Source organism: Caloenas nicobarica, chromosome 14 (genome assembly GCF_036013445.1).
Source record: "Caloenas nicobarica isolate bCalNic1 chromosome 14, bCalNic1.hap1, whole genome shotgun sequence".
NCBI classification, from domain to species: Eukaryota; Metazoa; Chordata; class Aves; order Columbiformes; family Columbidae; genus Caloenas; species Caloenas nicobarica.
The window spans coordinates 13,597,533-13,609,784 of NC_088258.1; the positions used below are offsets into that span (position 1 = coordinate 13,597,533).

A 12,252-nucleotide genomic window follows, 5' to 3' on the forward strand; every position below is an offset into this window, starting at 1 on the left:
ATTTAAGAACTGAGATTGGACTGGAGGTAGGAGGGGAAAGCAACTTTAAAGGAAAGTGATTTGAATATGTGGAATCAGCAGCATCAGAAGTTTCCCCAGAAGGTCATTGCTATTAGAACAGCATGGATTTGGGTGGTTGGAGATCTTATACAACGTTTTGCCAACCTGCAAATGTCGCTGGTGATGCGTGCTAGACAGTATCTCCTGTCACGACTTGCGGTTAGCTCAGATTTGCAATTCCTAACCTCCTACTTGCTAAATCTCAGTAACAAGGAAACTGGATTTATGGTATTTTCTGAAATCTGCAGGCTTCGTCTGACTGGTTTATGCAAAATGGTATGACATATAACCGTGTCTCTTTGCCCTCCGTTCACTAAAACTTCTAACTCAGCCAAATTTGCTTTAATATTTCTGGGCTTGTCTTCTTTCAGAGCCCTAGAGAAAACTCCTGCCAAAATACAATTCCCACTTAACTGCACATAAAAAATTTACCTTAGTGAAGGTAAATGTGGGCAAAGCTAATTTTTTACAAACTGTCTCCAGAAACTAGAGCTTGTAGATGTTTCCTGCAGCTTCCAGAATTTTGCCATGTAAGTAGATACACAGCATGGGAAATGTTGCACTTTTTGCTCTGCCAAAGCTGTAAGCAACAGAAAGCAGTTTCTTGGAGCAGTGATTCTAAACAACCTTAAGTGCAAGGATCGGTGTCCAGTTCTTTATATGTGCACATGTAAAGGCTTATCAGCCCATATTTAGCAGTCACGTTTTCTTACTTATGTCTTCTTTTCATAATATGAAATTGCCTGCAGTTGTGCTGGTGTTCTGACCTTGTTTAATTCATTTTTTACATATGGCTTGTCTGGCTAATTTTGTTCTTTGCTAGCAAAATTTTAGTTAGTATTTTACTAAAATATCGTGTTTGTGATCTGAGGAAAGGAAATTTGGAGCTTTGGGATATAATATGTTTTCCATAAGCTGACAATTCAAACAAAAATACCACTTTAGAAATTCTAAACCTCAGTATTTCAAAAAAGCAGTGGTTTCCTGAAGCTTCAGGTTGCTGTTGGCTTGTTTTCTGGTACCATTTTTACGGTTTTCATGAGTGCTAATTGTAATACTCCTAATATTGCTGCAGGAGATACATCTTTTCAGTGGTAGAAAACCTTCAAAGATTATGTTATATGGGACTGGTACAGTTTGGCCCAACAGAGAAGTTTCAAGACAAAGATCAGGTAATTTTTCTAAAAAAATTATCCATTATTCTACATGGGGTTTTTTTCCAGTGAAATAAATGCAAGATTTGGGATTTGTAATTATCTTAAATAGTTAAGTAAAATACTGATGTTTCAGATGTATACGCAAACCACCAGATCCAAGTGACATACTGCAAGTTGTGGAGATAATTTTTGCCTCTTTCTTTGGAAAGATGCCACTGAAATATATAATGCTGAACATTGCACGCAATGGTGATCTGGGAGGTTCTAGACTGGCAGCACTCTATGAAAAATGAGCATGCCACCTTCTGTTCCATCAAAGTGTTAGGCATTGGACATCTGACACAATAAAGTCACTGATTGGAGTAAAATAATGATGTTCATATGCATATTTTTATAAATAGACAGCAAATGCAGAGGAGAAGGCAGTCCCAACATACACATTATGAGGATAAGAGAGATAATTAGGCCTCAAAACGCATCTATTCAAATACTGAATGAGAGCTTGTAGGAGATAGTCACTCTCCGTGGAAACTGGGAATATCCTGTGCACAAGGGGGAAAAGAAACTGTTCTAAATCTAGAAAGGACATTTCTGGATTGCCGGCAAAGGAAGTTTGGGAATACCATGTAATAGGATGGGGTGTATGTGTGTCTTCTCTCAGAGTACTGGCTCAAACCAGTGAAGACTGAGGAGATGCTAAGGTGTCCTAAACCAGATTAAGTTGTGTAACCTGTAAATTGGGCAATTTCAATGATTTTTACCTACCAGCCTGAAACATACTGTATTTGACAGGTCTTTGTGTATATGAAGCGAAATGCTGTGATTGTTGATACCACGGTTTGTGACCCCCACTATAACCTGGCTCAAAGTAGTCGCCCGTTCGAGAGACGCTTATATGTTCTGAACACCATGCAGGATGTGGAAAACTTCTGGTTCGATTTGCAGTGTGTCTGCCTTAACACGCCATTGGGTATGACATAATTCTATGTTTTTAGCACCTTTACGGTTTATTCTGTTCATACCACAATTCCTTTTCTTTTCCTAAAACTTGGGGCAGGCTCTGTTTTGTCATTTCCAGTGTTTTGGTCTCTTGGCTGGTCATCTCATGCATCAAAAAAAGCCAGAAGTTCTGTCCATATAATTCTGTGAAGTTGAGATCCACTTGAAATTTTCAGAGCAGTGTTAAGAGAAAAACATTGCTGTCCTGTTAGAAGTATCCAATTTGATAATAGCCCTGTAAGATTTTAATCCAGCTATGAAAATGCCTTTTTGAAAATAGTTACTAGTATATTTTTGCCATAGGTCTCTGCCAGTTTAAGCAGAGATCCCTTTTCCTTAGAAACATGTTGCTAAACCTTCTAATCAATAGCCTGAGTTAGATGAGAAGTGAAAGTTAAGGGAGTTCATGCATCCCAGCTTTTTGGAGTTTGTTTTTGTCTTTGATTCTTTTACAGTTTTAAATAAAAGCTACAAGAAGTATACATTTTAAAAAATAATATTGGAGGGAAGAGATTGCTCCTGAAACCATATACAACCCTAATCTGTATTTCTGTAATTTAGTCAGCCAGGTAGAAGGATCTATTTGTAATTTTATCTCCTTTTGGATTGAAGCAGGCTCCTTGCACATTTTTCAAATGGTAGTGTGTCTGCGATTGTTGCAGTCTTTGCGGGCTAGTCAGACCGTGATTATTCCTTCCCCCAAAATACAGGAATGATGTTTCACCAGTGTGCATGTTTATGGACACTCTGTGCTGCACTTCAATGTATGTTGAGCCTCTAGATCAGATAATCATCTAAGATCCTGTCCTGCCCTATTACCTTTGTAACATGGGCAGCCAAGAAGCATTAGTGAGCTAGAAATTGTCTGGAGGGTTTTTTTCTACCTTTGACTCCTGTTATTATATAAAATGATCACCTGACTCCTCTGCTCTGTCCCAAATGTATCTCCAACATGAAGGTGTCAGACACAAAGAGTGTGCACACTGTCTTTCAGCAGTCACAACCTCTCGTGGTTCTTGAGGAGTGCTGCCACCTTTGAGTATCTGAAAAGCTGTGATTCATGCCTAGAATATCAGTGAACTGCTGCAGTATTTTCCTTGTAAAGTGTACCAGCCTCACATTACTTCTGCCCTGAATACAGTTTTTGATAATTTAGTGCCTTGTACTGGAAATGAGGTGGAACACCATTAGTCTCTTTAAGAAGGTAGCACATTTTATTGAAGTGGTAAAAATGTTTGGGAGCAGTAGGTTGCCATAGCAGAGTGGGCTGACAAGGGGTTGAAGTCTGACTTCTCATGCTGATAGTCCAACTCATTTGTATGTCTAGGAGTTGTCCGCTGTCCTCGTTCAAAGAGAAATAATCTTCAAGGGGAGGAGACTGCACTAGATGTAGAGATGGAACAAGAGTCAGCAGTGGATAAACACAATCTGGAACGAAAGACTGCAATGTTGGAATATACCACGTATGTCGTCTTCATCCTTGCTTTGTTGCTTGAATAGAGTGAGCAAAAAGAACTGTTCTCGTTTGAGAATGTTAATAGCAAATGCAGTTAAGACTCCATCATTTCTGTTGGGTGTTGTGAGGGTTGGCTTGTTTGTTTGTTTTTCATAATTCAGAGGCTGATAAAAAAGACATGTAGTTATGTATCAAGCTTACAAGGAACTTGTCTACCAAGCAGGTTTTCATGCTAGGGGAATGGGAAAACTAGATTCAGATTTCCTTCTGAAGTAGTATAGACATGTGTTGCAAGAGACTTGGGGAAAGCAAAGTCCAGGGAAGGAATGCTTCTAAGTACAGTCACTGCAAGGGAAAAAATTAAAGATTCTCTGTTCCTGTGCTTTATATCATAGTATTTCAAGTACCCTGTACTGTAGCTCCCCAGTGTCACATTCTGAATTCTGTCCTTTTGTGTTGCAATTTGTTGAATATTGTTTACAGATTCAATTCTAATATGATGTTGGTGTACGCTGGTGAAATCTAGAAGTGGTATCTGGAGCACTTCATCTTCTGCCTAATCACAACCAGAATACTTGAGAGGGTTGTGTACTGACAGCCTGTGACAGCCATGCAGAATGCCAGTCACACCTTTCATATTGAGTGTTGTGCACTGTGGTTTACTTTTGTCAATATTCTATTATTTTAATAAACAGTCTGAGTGAAAGTATTTTCAGTTAGTTCAGTGTTGGCAGTACATATATCAAGTTATCTTAAAAAAAGTAATGGAAGTGAGTGAACTTAATCCCACTGATCCTTGCTGATAGAAGAAAATTCTGTTCAGCCCCCTTGTCAGCTTTCACATATGGTCTCCATTGTATGGTAAGAAATCTTTTAAACTGGAGATCTGGTGTTGACTTGCAGTTAGGCTAGAGGTGACTGCCACTTCTTTAAGGTGAAGAAATAGTTTTTGGATTTAATTGATGGTGTAATGTCATCATGGAAGAATTTATTGAAAGCTTGACTGAAATAACTTTTTCATGGTAGCTTTCAAAAAAAATCTTTCATAAAGCGAAACAGGTGTTATTACTGGATTGTCAGAGCTGTCATATCTACTGCATATGCACCACTCATTCATAGTTTGAGTTCTTGAAGAAGTAGTGAGTTTTTCTCCATGATTTCTTGCAGAGTGTCATATTTATAGAAGAAAAAAATTTTTTTTTTCATTTTTGCACCATAATACCACACTAATAATTAAATAGGTCATGCATGAAGGGTACCAGTTCATGCATTACGTCCTATTCCTTGTTAGTTTCATGCTCTTTCCAGGGAAAGAAATGCAGTTCATTGTTTTTCTGGCTTAACAAGCTTTAATGTATTTGTTAGAAAACTGGAGAGATCAGTGCTTGACAGTCAGTGTGAACAAGGGTTCTGAGTGCCTCTAGTTCCTGTGCAGGATTTTTCCCACACTTGTCCTCAGAAAGTTTTTCATCTGAGCAGGTATTTTCTCTGGTCCTGTGGCAGGAATAGTGCTGAGAAGAGTTTAACTTTGTCAGTGGAACTTAGTTAACAATTATGAAGTTGTTTTGAGTGTAATTTCTAAGCTGAAAGCTCAGTCATTAAATATCAGGATTTAAAACTTAATGGAAAAGCATCATTGTCATGCTGCTTCTGGACCAGGGTTAAGGGACGGAACATCTCTCTCCTCCTCTTTCCCAGCCCTATCTGAATTGGGAGTTCTGCACGTTGCACACACATTGGTGAAGAAGAGGTGAGGAGGCGCTCCCTACAAAATAAGTACTGGATGCTTTGTTACTCTTTCTCTTAGAGGCAGCCGAGAGGTGGTTGATGATGGAACCATCCCTGGAGACGGGTTAGGAGCTGCAGGTCTGGATTCTAGCTTTTATGGGCATCTAAAACGCAACTGGATCTGGACGAGCTACATCATCAATAAGACTAGGAAGGTGGGTATTTTAAAATTTATATCCTGTAATGGCTTTTCCAAATTTTAATATTCTTAAGGTTGAGATACTGACAGCAAAATTTTACTGCCTGCACGCTTTCCCAGGTATGTGTCTCAGTAAGGCTTTGCATCACTGGAAAGAAATGAATGCCAAATTTGGTTAATCTTGGTGCTGAAGCGAATGAAAGAATTGGACATAAATTTTATCTTAACTGAATTTGGCAATACATTCAACCAAAGCAGAAATACTTTATGAAGCAAGAAATTTAGATTACTTAGTGGTACCTCTTGCCTTTCTGAAATGTAGAATTTGTCAGATGAAAACTGAAACATCCGGAATAAGGAAATACATACAGCAAAAAAAAATTACTAGGAAGCCCAACACAGGCAAATAAGAATGGCCATCCCCATTCTGCTACTGTCCTGTCTGTGATGGTTGCCAATAAAAGATTTGTAGGGAAGGTTTTAAGAGCAAGGTAGATATGTAGTGATATTTCATCAGAATATTCTCCCAGCTGTCTGCAAGTTTGGCTCAAGACCATTCTTAACCTGGAGGAGATGTTTCAAAGCTGTTAATAGCTTTTTCTTTTAGCATTAATTTGTCTAATTGTTTTTTGGATGTATGTTCCTTTAGTATCCACAACTTCATGTAGCAAAGTGTTTCAAAGTCCTATTATCTGTCACCACTTCCTTTTAATGTTTAAGCTCCCTCATCATTGTAGTACTAACAGAAGCTCTGAAAAAAATTTCTCCCTTTCTGTTTCACTTGATTTTGTAAACATCTCTCATGTTTCCCATTACCATCTCTTTTTAAACACTGACATCTACCAGATTACTGTTCCCAGCATGGAATATATTCTGCCTTTAATCATTCCTATTGTCTTTCTTTTAACCAGTTCTGGTTCTGCTATATCTTTTTTAAGGTTAAAACAGCATAACATAGCGCATTCAGGCTGTGACCACCATAGCTGCATAGTGTTGCTCTCCTTTCCTAAGAATTCCTTACATTTGCTTTGCTTATTGACCATTACCAAACATTGAACAGGTGCTTTCACAGAACTGTCTGTAATTATCCTGCCCTTAGTGGTCAAATTAGAGCCTATCAGTGTATGAGTTGCTTGGTTTTGACCTCAGGTGGGATCATTTCACTCCCAGTTTCATCTGCTGTTCATCTGTTGTTCAGCACTAACAGGACCCTCTGCAGCTCTTCAGTCTTGGCTTTCCTCTCCACACCTGTGTCCAACTTCTATCACCAGTGAACGCCCACGAGAGAAATGGGGTTTGCTGAGGATGGCAAAACTCCTAATACTTTGCAATCAGTTTGGGCTCAAATTTAAGATGGATAGAATATGGTGTAGGAGGCATTTACTCAATTTTTGTTTGCATTTTGGTTTTGTGCTTTTTAGAAGTTCCTTTGGAATCTAAAATGCTTTGAAAAAATACTGTTTTACAGAAAATTCTGCTCAGCCTCTGTAGCAGTGATGGAATCAAGCATTTATTTTCCAGCGATAACTTCTTCTAAACTTAAGGAGATTTGCTGAAATTCTAACCTACATAATCTAGTGGTCATTACAGTATGATTTAAGAAAAGCTGTAGAGCCATTCAAATATGTGGTAGTAATAAGACAAATGAATTCTTCATTGCACCAGGGATCTTTTCTGTTATACTGAAAATTTATTTCTGAGACTACTCAAAGGATATCATGTATAGTGATGTTGAAACCAGTGCCCTCCTTTTGCAAATCACCTTTCTGAAAGCTGTGTTGTCGTAGGAAAGCACAGTTTCTGAGAACGGACTGACAGTGAGACTCCAAACCTTCTTAACCAAACACCCGCTTCCACTCGGCACGGGAGGTAAGGTGGTGATGCTGGTGGGGGGGTCTGCGACTGTACTAGAGCTGTTACTGTCTTTGTCAAACCCAATATGGATGATGTGGGTTATTCCTGTCGCCTTACAGTAATCTAGGATGCTTCTAGGGCAGTAAAATAGATAATTTCCTTCCCTATTTCTGGATATATGGAACAATAATTTTTTATCCAGTATTGATGGTGTAGGTTGTTCCTGTCTCCTTACAATGATCTAGGATGCTTCTGGGGCAGTAAAATAGATATGTAAATAATTTCCTTTCCTATTGAACAATAATTTTTACCCTTTGTAATTTCTGTTTTGCAGTTTGCAGAAAGTCTAGAGGGACCAATGTTTTGTACGATTAGGCACTGTTAAAATTGCCTAGCCTAACACTTAACCTAAGGAGGAGGAAATGCTTCAGGTTGAATATGAAACCTCAACTCAGTTCCTGCCTGGTTGTGCACTGTACGCTAGACTTGGAATTGCTTGATGATTCCTCATTTATGTAGGATTTTATTCTTCATGAGCTGCTGAGAAGCAGCATGAAATGACATGACTAATAAAGGGCAAGTCTAGGAGGGCATCTGTCTCTTAATATACCGAAACTTTGGCATTTGCCCTTTATACCTTAATATTGTAGAATGTAACTGCTATAAAGCTCTACTACTGTAAATATGTGTCATTTTTAGGTAACAAACTTAATATTTTGAGAGAAGGAAATGTAGCATCTGAGTCACTTGTCCAGAAAGAGGAATGTGTTGAAATAACTAAAGAACCAACCCAGGATCGAACCAAACGAGTGAGAGGTGGAAAAAGCCAAAAGAGGAAGAGGCTTAGGAAAGACACGGGAAAGAAGACCAAGAAGAAAAAGAAAGGTAAGTAACTAACACACCAGGAAGAAGCAGCATTCTTTTTAATGCATATGCTGCTGTAAGTTGCTTTAGAAAAGCTGCTGTGACTGTCACAGAGTGTGGGAAATGGAAACTTACTGGCCATCTCTTTGGGTGCCTCTTCCAGTGAAGATGTCCAGGTGTCCTGAGGCTGTGTACTTGCTCTGGAGAAAAACAGCCACGTGCTGTAACTGTTACTTGTATGCGAATCATGGCTGCGCTACTGTACTGTACAAACTAAAGAAGTTCTAATTGTGTCTGCACCAGATTAATGCCTTGCAGTTCACCATCAGCTTTTGATAGCTGGCTTAAAGATTCTTCATGGTATGAAGAATCAATTTGCTAACTGAAGTGTTTGTTTTCTCATCCATGGGAGAGGAATTAATGCATTTTACTTTCTCAGCTGCTACTTCCTTCTCTGCTTTTGTTTTTTGTTCTTATAAACTCCAGTTGGTGCTGATACTGCCTATGATAGGAGTTTGAATTAATCAGAATATGTAGTGCTGAGATAACTGTTTGGTTGTTTTTGTTTCCTGGATTTGTTAGAAGAGGATTCTGTAGAAAAAAGCAAAAGGCTCCGCTACCATGATGAAGCTGACCAGAGTGCCCTGCAGAGAATGACACGTCTGCGTGTCTTCTGGACAGTGCAAGAAGACAGTCTGCTCCTGCTGTGCCGAATCGCTAGTCATGTGCTAAATGCAAAGGTATTTAGCAGGACCTGTATTTAAGGGGTCTATGTACTGACCACACATTTCATCAGCCCTGGGAATTCATCCAGGTTCTAACCATCATTTGCATATGTAAAAGCTGAAGTTTAGCTCCAAACACTTTTGTTCTTCACACAGGTAAAAAGGCCCTTTGTTCCATGGCAAGTAGTTCGGGATATCATGCATGCCAGCTTTGAGGAGTCCCTCGATAAAACTTCTCATTCCGTTGGACGAAGAGCTCGTTATATTGTCAGAAATCCACAGACCTATCTTAATTATAAGTAAGAAGGTTTCTATGTTCTAGGTATAGGCTAAATTCTCCTGAAATTTAAGTGAAGGGATACGCTCCTCCTACATTTATGACTTATTTCATGTGAATATACATTTCAACTTTTTTGCACTCTAGTGCTACCAAGTCTGTACTGAGTTGGAAAAATTTCAACTGTGTACAACGCCTTCAATTGTATCTCTTGCAGAGTTTGCCTTGCTGAGGTTTACCAAGATAAAGCCCTCATTGAAGATTTCATGAACAGAGAAAATAATTATGAAGATCCACAGGTAGGAGGGAAGTATTCTAAAGGTCATATAGTGCTTTACACTGTTTGGCTTACTGAGTGCTTGCACAGTTTTGATTACTGTGATTTCATATCTTATGTCTCCCTTGTATCCTTAGCCATGTTAAAAATAGCATCATTGTAAAAATGCAGCATCGTTGCTATTTGGAGAGTAAAGTGGACACGGGCAGCCTTCCAAAGGCACATAAACAGCCCTGCTGTGCAACAAAAATGTATTTTTTTCAATGTGCTTGTTTATAAACATCCCTGACTGAGCATCTGTATGCACTGATTTTTTTAATTTATTTTTTTAATCCTCTCAGCCTCTTTGTTATCTGAGCAAGAAAACATTTTTGCTCTGTATTTTCCAATTTTTTTTTTCTGGCTGCATGTTGAAATATATAGCTTCTGTGGATGAGTGCAGGAATGTGAGCAAATTGGGTGAGAGAAGCCTTGATTTGATCAGTCGAAAGATTTTTATTTAATTTTTGAGACTTTTATGGCTTAAATCAACCACAATTTCAAACTGAAAAGTTTTTATGTTTTCAGTGCAAACAATTCCATTTGGAATTTCAAAACTTTTTGACAATGTCACAGCAACATTTTCTTTGTTTTTATCCAGGAATGACAATTCATACTACTGTCAGAAAATCCCAAGCAGTTCTGTTGTCAGATTCATTTTTGTTTAAATGAAGAACAGTTGTTCTTTGGTGAGACATTGCTGAAATAAATCCATATGTCCCCATCCCTAAAGTCTGTCTTTGGAAGCAAATAAAATCTTGTTTCCAGAGAGATACAGAACTGTGTGTAACAGGTGTCCTCCAAGCCATGATTGTACAAACAGAGTTAATGGAGTACATGATAAAGCCTGAAAGGTATGAAGAGAAAAAAAAAAAAAACTTAAGCAAAGCTGTAGCAAGAGATCTTATGCTGTTAATTCAGTGTGATTTGTTTTAATATGTTCATGCTGGGTTGCTTGTCGCTGTGAGCTTGATTACAGACAGAACCTGGGACTGATAAATAAATCAGCAAACACGACCTCCACACAGGTTTTTTGATGCATTCTCTTGTCTGCTGTACGGTTTCTGACTTGATAATTCAAAAGCAGTTATTTCTTCTAGAATTTTTCATGAAAACTTTAGAAATATAGGGTATTTTCCCACCCTGAGAAATTAAGGCTGATAACATTTCTCTCTTGTTTTCAAAGGTTTGTGCAAAGGAGTTTAAAGAGTTTGTGGAAAGACTGAAAGAGAAATTCAGTTCAACCCTGGGGAATCCCAAACTTGAGATTCCTGATACTTTGCAGGAACTCTTTTCCAGGTATTTTAGCTGTGGTGCTTTTGACTCTGCACATGGGCTGAGATAATTGAGTACCTCTAACTAATGTGCAGTTATTTGCACAAGCTTGTTTATTCTAAACTGTTCCCATTTTGCTAAATGAGACGACTTGTAAACCAGAAGTTCACAATGTCAGATTTTCATAAATGGTCAAATCCTCAGCTTTGCTATTAGAGACGTTGGTACTCAGGTGTAATATTTTAATGCAATAGAAGACTTGCCTTTACCATTTTCCAGATTAACTGGCCCAATTTTATATCACAATTTGTAGCTGGTTGCTCAGCTAAATCATCTCAGTGCTGCTGTAGGTGTTGATAGAGCAGAGCACTCAGCCTTGCGTGGCATTCTCCAACCACAGATCGTGAGGCTTCTTCATGATGAATAATACTTGGAGAGAAACATGAGAATTTGGGTCTCAAACCATTTTATGACAACAAATTCAGCACTTTTGTAAATTTTCTTACTGTACGTGCACATGCTGCTGATGGTAACTGGAAGTCCAAAACCTCAATAGAATAGCAAATCCATATGATTTTGTACTGTCTGCTGTCAATGTGTTTTACCTGCTTGTCAGCAGAAAGCTTAGTGCAGTGAAGGAGATTGATCGGGATGGTGCTTTTAATGTTTGACACTTGTGCTGAGGGCTGCTGGAGCAGAGAGCTCCCTTGCGCTGTTTCCACACTTGCCCTGTTAGCAGTTGCGCTTGTCAGCCTCTGGGTTTTGTGGATGGTATGAAATCACAGAATGTTAGTTTCGTTTCAGTGTTTTCTTCTCCCTTCCCTTCCCTAGATTTCGAGTTTTGGCGATCGGGGAAGACACCGATCAGAACACAAAGGAGGACAGTCTAAGCAGGTGAGCAGCAGTAGCATCAGTTTTTCCCATTAGGACTCCAAGGTCACGTCAGCCCTCGCATCTGTGAAAATCGTATATATAGTCTTCTAATTCAGTATGTTTTTCATCTGTTTGTCGCAGTGTATAAATTTAGTAAAGGATTATAGATTTGATGAATAAAATGACAGCAGCAGTGCCCTTCTCAAAATGGTGCTCTGTTAGCATTAAGACAACAGTGTATGTTTTCTGTGTGGGTGCTATGCCTTAAGAGGAGGAGATGTTAACAGAGAGAACTTTGTTTTGGGTCTGATTATCTGGACTGATGCAAAACTTCAGGGTGGAAGGTCATGGAAAATGCAAGAGGCTCCTTTACATGATTGATCCTCAGCTGTAGTGGTCTCATGCCTTTATGCCTCTATTTCAGAAGCAGGTGATTGAGTTTGTGTATTTTTGTGCTAGTTTAAGTTAG

The 12,252-nt window shown here is 38.8% G+C and overlaps 1 protein-coding gene across 2 annotated transcripts in view; it reads left to right on the plus strand.

Moving 5' to 3' along the window:
• GTF3C1 (general transcription factor IIIC subunit 1) overlaps positions 1-12,252 on the plus strand; it is a 43,006-nt gene that overhangs the window by 19,634 nt on the left and 11,120 nt on the right. For both annotated transcript variants that reach the window (XM_065644794.1, XM_065644796.1), the window contains exons 18-28: positions 1,136-1,232; positions 2,010-2,187; positions 3,544-3,679; positions 5,480-5,615; positions 7,387-7,468; positions 8,153-8,338; positions 8,900-9,057; positions 9,199-9,341; positions 9,537-9,618; positions 10,822-10,934; positions 11,742-11,804. In XM_065644794.1, coding sequence (XP_065500866.1) covers positions 1,136-1,232; positions 2,010-2,187; positions 3,544-3,679; positions 5,480-5,615; positions 7,387-7,468; positions 8,153-8,338; positions 8,900-9,057; positions 9,199-9,341; positions 9,537-9,618; positions 10,822-10,934; positions 11,742-11,804 — 1,374 coding nt within the window. The remainder of the gene's footprint in view (positions 1-1,135; positions 1,233-2,009; positions 2,188-3,543; positions 3,680-5,479; positions 5,616-7,386; positions 7,469-8,152; positions 8,339-8,899; positions 9,058-9,198; positions 9,342-9,536; positions 9,619-10,821; positions 10,935-11,741; positions 11,805-12,252) is intronic.